Genomic DNA, 7,198 nt, shown 5'->3' with positions numbered 1-7,198 from the left:
CCGTCTCGTTCCCCAGCAACGTGCCGTTCCTCCCGAGGCCCCCCCTCCCCAGCCGCCGGCCTCGGGCCCAGGAGCCTCTCCCTCGAACGGAGGGGAATCTCGGCAAGAGGCTGCTGTGCGCCAAGCACGCACGAGCCCGCGCACCTGGACCTCCTCACGCCCGGCCTCACGCCTGCAGAAGCTTGGGCACGAGGCCAAGTCAGTAACCGCGAGTGAGGACCCGCGCAGGCCCCGGCCTCTCGTTTACGAACCCTCCAAGCACATGACGAAACCCTCACAGGCCCAGAAGGGCTGGCGGTCAATGTCCACACACCTGGTGAGCGCAGCGCCGCGGGGGCGGGCTGGGGGTCTCCACTTTGGTCCAGGCGTCCTTCCGGATATTGTAGGTGTAGAGTTCATTATACACAAAGGTCTGCAAAGGAGGAGGAGCATTCAGGACCACGAAGGCTGCCTCGACGCAGCCACAGTAAGAGGTGAGCGGACAGGGCGTCTCGATCACCAGCTCTGCCCAGGAAACGGGCTTGCCAAGGCCATGCGGATCACGCGGACCCAGAACCCCTGCGGCCGGCCCCCTGGGAGCCTCTGGGACAGTGACAGAGCGGAGCGTCGGCCGCCCTGCCTGGTGGCGCCTAGAGCACCGAGACCCCTGCTGCTCCCGAGGCGTCTCCTCTCAAAGTCACGCCTGGGCTTTAGAATGCATGAAAACTCAGCGTGGAAGAGGAGCGAGCGGAGGGAAGGTGACCTCATGCTTTTCTGTTTCAGCCTCAACTCTGAACACAGGTCTTTTAGGCCCGCTCAAAATTGCAAGTTAGCTCTACGATTTAGGAGCACGTCCTTACGCTGCTCAGCACAACTCAGGAACCTCCCCCATGAGCCATCGCCCCCAGTGAGCAGGGTGCCCTCAGCCTCACGCAGGCACTATGAGGAGTGACCCTAGAGGTCACTAGAGGGTCCTGGTGGCTTGTCCTGGGTGAGGGCGCACGCCAGCCCTCCAAGCTCATGAGGCTGGGCCAGCACACATTAACTGTCGCGGCTCAAAACAAGACCCATGGGAATTTGAGGGGAAAAAGAAAAAAAGATATACTTTACTTTTTGGCCATTGAAATATTCACCTCCGAACAGGATTAATTCATCTTTGTCAGGATGCGCAGAGAGGGAGGCGTGCAGCCTACAAGAGACAGAAGCAGCAGCTGGTGGGCACCCGGTCCGGCCACGCGTGCCTGGACGGGAGCCCGCCTCCCTTCCCACCCGAGCGCCAGGACACCAGCGTCCCGGGACAGCCCCGCACCCGCGCGACTCACACAGCACCGGCTAACCACCGTCCGGCAGTGAGAAGTCTCGGATACCCCCCCTCAGCGCCCAAGCGACCAGAGCGGACCTCTACTTTAAGGGTCTATCGTCTGAAATCACAATCAAAACTGCTCTAGGTCCAGTATTTGAGCATTTCAATACGGTATCTTGCACCTAAAACATTCAAAGAAGGGTTGGCTGGATGGCTCAGACAGTTAGGGTCCAACTCCTGATTGGGGCTCAGATCACGATCTCACAGTGTGTGAGTTTGGACCCAAACCGGGCTCTGTGCGGACAGTGTGGAGCCTGCTCGGAGTTCTCTCTCCGCGCCTCCCGTTAGTGCTCTCTCACCTCTCTCAAATGTCAACGTTTAACAAAAATGTTTAGACGCCAGTAACTCTGTGCTCCTATCACACGAGGACAGAGGAGCAGCGGTGCGGAGTCTGTAAGCACCTCCGGACCATCTCAGTGGAAAACAGTGAAGGACAGCGATGGGGGGTGAGAGGACAGGACAGTCACTGGAAACACTTCTTCCAAAATCCCCGTGAGCGGGGTTCCCCAGGTGCATGCTGCAACACGAATTCGGAAGGAATTCCTCAAGCAAAACACGGTTTTGAGGTCAAGTAAGTTAGAGAAATGAGGAGCGCCGGTGGCTCAGTCAGTCAAGTGTCCAAATTTGGCTCAGGTCATGATCTCACGTTCGTGGGTTTGAGCCCCACGTCGGGCTCTGTGCGGACAGCTCAGAGCCTGGAGCCTGCTTCGCATTCTGTGTCTCCCTCTCTCTCTGCCCCTCCCCTGCTGCACTCTGTCTCTCTCTCTCAAAAATAAATAAACATTAAAAAATTTAAGTTAGAGAAATGAGACGAGTCTACTTTCCCTTGGGGATTTACTGTGCACAAAAAAAGAAGGTGCAGTAAAGAAGCCAGCGTTAAAACAGCGCTCCTGCCGTGGAGAACGGCCTCATGATTAAACACAAGACCGCCAGGTGGCCCAGCAGCCCCGCTGCCGGGCGTGCGCCCAGGAACACAGCGAGCCGGGCTCGCACAGCATCGCCCCTGCAGCCAAGATGGGGGTACGGCCCAGGAGCCCACGGCCAGCTGCACGCCGAACACACGGAACACGAACGGGTCTCAGAAAGGAACGAAGTTCAGGTCCCCACTACCGCGTGGACGGGCCTCGAAGACGTTATGCTGAGTGAGTGAAAGCAGCCAGACACAAAGGACTGTTCGACCCCACTTAGATGAAACACCTAGAACACGCAAATCCAAAACCGGAAAGCAGAGGTCACCACGGGCCAGGCGGAGGGGCGCGGGGAGGCCCTGCGCTCCTGTCCGGGGGGAGGAACGCTTGTGGAATGGGTGACCGCACAGCACCGTGACCATGACTCATCCCCGTGAGCTGTGCAGCGGAAAATGGTGGAAACTGAGGACGTCACATCAACGACCTTTCACCACCGTTTTTTAAAAATTTCAAAACAAAACCAGCTGTTCCCAAAGTTCTTTAACACAGAACTTCTGTCACTTAATCCCTGTCACACTTTTCTGTGGCGGGGGTGCCCGGGGGCTCAGTCGGTCGAGTGTCTGAGTTGATCAGACAAGTTTGGCTCACGTTGTGACCTCATGCTTTGTGTGATCGAGCCCCAGTCAGGCTCTGAGCTGACAGCATGGAGCCTGCTTGAGATTCTCTCTCTGTGACCCCCACCCCCGGCCCGCTCTCACATTCTCTCAAACTAAACTTTAAAAAAAAATTTTTTTTTTTTTTTTTTTTACTGTGGAGAGTAACAAGCACCCGGGAAACAGCACCCAGGGCAGGCCCGGAGAACCACGGGTCATGGGCGCACATGCCCGCCACCTCCTCGGGCCTGCGCCTGGGCCCGGAGGCTCGGGGGAAAGAAGTATATGGCCCTTCCTCCTCCATTCATCACAGCCAACCCCCGGGGACACACGCTCACAAAACTCAGTGGTTTTCACGGTATTTTCTAGAATGTGAGGGCAGGGGTGGAGGCGAGAGGCCACCAGGGTCACCGACCGAGCGGGACACCTCGCGTCTCAGCTCCTGTCCCCCTCCCCGGCCGGCGGGTGCCCCCAGCCCACCCGCGAAGCACTGACCTTCCAGATTACATCCTAACGTTCAACTTGGCTTTAGGGACAACATGACTTTAGGAAAAGCTTGAAAATGTCACCAAAAGGGAAGAGGGGAGATCCATCCACGTTCCAAGTGCCCCCGCCCACTGCACATATGAGCCTTGAAGACGCCCAGGACTGCCTCACTCTAACGATTCAAAGGGACGTGTCCACCTACCACACGTGCAACACGCTGGCCTCGATGAGAACGTGCCAAATACAGGGAAAAACCTAACACAGCTTCTCACATGAAGGAAACCGGCAAGGCGGGGGCTGCTGGGTAGCCATCTGCGGCCCCCCGTTCTGCTCAGGGGGCCAAGCGCGCTGTCCCCCCACCTTCCAGGAGCTGAGGACTACCCCCGCCTCCCAGGCCGGGGGACCCGACATTCAGAGCCGTCACCTCCCTCCCTGAAGAGCTGAATCTCGAGTCCAACAAGAGCGCTGGGAAGCGCAGGGTTTATCCTGAGGGAAAGGAAGCACGTGCAGGCTCGTGGGCTTGTGAGTTAACGCACTTCCCCTGCGGTGAAGAAGGCGGGACCTCTCGCGGGTCCTTGGCCCGGCCCGGCCCTAACCCCACGCAGGCAGTGTCTTCCCTCCACTCCGTCAGCAGCAAACAGAACACTAATCAGATTGCAACACGACCACCATGCAGAAGCCAAGGGGACCGAGGCCAACACAGAAGAGCAGGAAGTCAGAGGAAAACCAACGCCTGCTCGTCCTGGCCCATCCCACAAGCATCGGAAATCCTACACAAGACTCTGGAGTTCTTCCCCCAACCCCCAAGTTCTTTTAAATGGCGGATACACCCTTCCGTCTGAAAGTCACACCTGCCATCACGAACAAACGGCAACAGGAGACTGTGATTGGGGGTCCGACGCCTGGGACGCGCACACCTCTGTGGTCCTTTTAAGGACCAGAGAGCTCCCTGGGGTCACGCTCTAGTCCGGGGGCTCTGACCAGCCGGAGAGCTCGCCACGGCACAATCCTGGGGAGCAGCGGAGCCGGGGACCCCTCTCCGTGTTCCTTGACGACACAGCAGAAGAGCCCCAATCCTGCTCTTCAGGAGAGAAGTGAAAACCCACTTTTGGGAGTTTCTCTGGACTGGGCGTGGGCTTTCACCAAGTGCCTGGTTACTTATGACAACATGGTGCCCATTTATTTTATTTTTTTAAATGTTTATTTTTGAGAGGGTACTAGCGGGGGAGGGGCAGAGAGGGAGACAGAGGATCCTAAACGGAATCCACACTGTCAGCCGGACGCAGGGCTTGAACGCACAAACCCCAAGATCATGACCTGAGCCGAAGTCGGACGCTAACTGAGCCCCCCAGGCGCCTCAACATGGTGCTGACTTAAAGTGGTCTTCCAACGTACACAGAACCGTCAGGGGCTAGAAGGCAGAGTCCCTGCTCACTCACCTTGGTGACGGCGGGGGGCACGGTGTTTCCACGGTCTGGGTCTTGGCGGCGTCTAGCTTCTGGAAGTGTGCGATCAGAGTCTCCAAGTCTTCCTGGGGGCAGACAAGCAGTCACACCTGAGACACATTCTTAACCTCTTTTTTTTTTAATGTTTGTTTATTTTGAGAAGGAGAGACAAAAAGAGACAGAGAGAGGGAGGGAGGGGCAGAGAGAGGGATGCAGGGCTCAATCTCACGACTGTGAGATCATGACCTGAGCTCAATCAAGAGTCGGATGCTCAACTGACTGAGCCCCCCAGGTGCCCCTCAAGCCTGGGTCAACCCTCCTCTGTCTGACCCGACAGGGTCCAGTCACATCTGGGAATGTGAACGTAAACCTACAGATTCATTTCAAAGACACAGACTTTGACATTTGGGAAAGTACTCAGAGCGTGACCTCATGGTTTTCTTGCACGCACACTTCGATGCACGCGCACTGCACACACCACCTCCTCTCAAACCCTCACACTCCACACAAAGGGCCTTCCACTCACACAAGCCCGCCCTGACTTCCTGCCAGCACCGTCCACCGCTTGTCAGAAAGCCGGACCGGGCCGCCCACCAGGCGCTCCGCTGTCTACACAGCACGGTCCGAGACTGCCCTCGCTCCTTTATCTGTTCCCACCTCCTTTCCACCGAAACAAGAGAGACGCTCCAAGCAGGACCCGTGGGTCCGTTCCGAACGGCGCCTGCGTGCAGGGGGTTTACAACTACCAGCTGCGCCAATCTGCGCGACTATCACGTGGCGGCTTCCACGCTTCTCCGTGAGGACAAATTAGGACTCGACGGGGCTCTACCAATCCCCAGCCTCACAGCAGTCCACGGAAACACCCATTATTCCGCCGCTTTACGTGAGCGGCTGCCTAGAGGCTGCAGCCTTAATGCAGAACCGCTGCGTTAGCTGCACAAGACAAGTTACCAACCCGACCTGCTGCAACCTCACAGAGACCTGGGAGGAGAGGGGGCGGCTGGGCGTCACAATCCGCTCAGAGCTCCTGATCCCGTGTCATTCGCCTGAGAAACCACCTTCCTGGAGGCAGAAGGGCTTCGATACGGACAGTGTGGGAGCGAGAGGAACCCGTGTGACACCCGAGCGGAGCTGTCCACTGGGTCTGACACAGGCAGGATTCCAAGCTGCCCCAAGGTGCCCCCTCAGGCCCTGGCCATCAAAGAACGGGATGCACTCTCATGAGGTTACGTTACATGACACAGTCCACTTGAAGAAAGGGAGGTTATCCTCCGTGGGCCTGACCTAATCAGATGACTAGTGATCCTGAGGTGTGTTGTGAGGATGAGTGGAGGCTACATGCAGAGTCCCAGGCCCCAGAGCCGACAGGTTCCCTGCACAGGTGGCATCTAAGTACAGGGCGCTGCAGAGAGATGTGAAGATGAGTGGCCACCTGTTAACAGTCACGGAGTGCCTACTATGCGCCACGCACTGTCCCCACCACCCTGCCCAGGCACACACAGCCACCAGGCCTACTTCACAGGCACAGACGAGGCACAGACGTGCAGACGGGTCTTGCTCCTCTGAGGTCTTCCAGCGAGGTGCGGCAGAGAGATCCAGACCCGCACATGTGGGTGCAGAGCCCCTGGGCTCACCCAGGGAAGAGCCTGAGAGCATCAGAGCTCAGCCCCAGTGTCTGACAGACGAGGGCACAGAGACGGGAATGGCTCAGGAAGGAAAGGCGCTGTGAAATGGGAACGTCGGGCCGATTACAGCCCAGCCACTCCACAGCGGTGTCATTTGTTAGCTGCTGATTTCCTAACGGCCAGGTGGGCCTGCCCAAGCCGCCGACCTCGCTCAGCTGGGAGGACCGGAGCCCAGGCAGCGGAGCAGCCAGCACAGGGCAAACAGTCACGGGCCACCGTCAATCACCCAGGTCAGAAGTCCACGTGCCACCGCCACGGAGAGCAGAACACAACGCGAAGTTCAGCACGGATCCATGTGTAGACCCGGCGGGGCGGAGCCAGAGGAGACACAGCGAGACAGAAACAGAGGGAGAGAGAAAGAAGAGAGAGGGGGAGAGAGGGAGAGAGGGAGAGAGGGAGAGAGGGAGAGAGGGGGAGAGAGAGAGAGAGAGAGAGAGAGAGAGAGAAGCAGAGAGCGGGTGAGAGGAGGCAGCGCCGTTCGCAGCCACCGTTCTGGAATCCCCACAGTTGCACCTGCTCCCCTGACGCTCACGGCTCCGAGCTGCCGTGAGGTATGCACCCCGACTTGTAAGGAAGGGGGAAAGGCTCAGAAGCGGAGGCCCTCGCGCCAGGCCACCCCTCGCCCGGCCCTCTCGCCCCCCCGGCCGAGGGAAGCCCGGTGGGACCCGGGCCCCCAGGG

General features: G+C 58.3%; 1 protein-coding gene across 2 annotated transcripts in view; it reads right to left on the bottom strand.

The window, feature by feature from the left end:
* Window positions 1-283: 283 nt before the first annotated feature.
* The window catches only part of LOC115280690 (kelch domain-containing protein 4-like), a 7,186-nt gene continuing 271 nt past the window's right edge, over window positions 284-7,198 (bottom strand). Inside the window, exons 2-4 of one of the 2 annotated variants that reach the window (XM_029925748.1) lie at window positions 4,829-4,920; window positions 1,090-1,168; window positions 284-412 (exon numbers count right to left, since the gene is read on the bottom strand). In XM_029925748.1, the coding sequence (XP_029781608.1) occupies window positions 299-412; window positions 1,090-1,168; window positions 4,829-4,920 (285 nt within the window). In that variant the 3' untranslated portion in view covers window positions 284-298. The remainder of the gene's footprint in view (window positions 413-1,089; window positions 1,169-4,828; window positions 4,921-7,198) is intronic. The other variant, XM_029925749.1, reaches the window with a different exon arrangement.

The sequence above is a fragment of the Suricata suricatta genome, chromosome 16 (genome assembly GCF_006229205.1).
Source record: "Suricata suricatta isolate VVHF042 chromosome 16, meerkat_22Aug2017_6uvM2_HiC, whole genome shotgun sequence".
NCBI lineage: Eukaryota > Metazoa > Chordata > Mammalia > Carnivora > Herpestidae > Suricata > Suricata suricatta.
The sequence above is the reverse complement of the archived record's forward strand: the minus strand, read 5'-3'. Positions and strand labels throughout refer to the sequence as shown.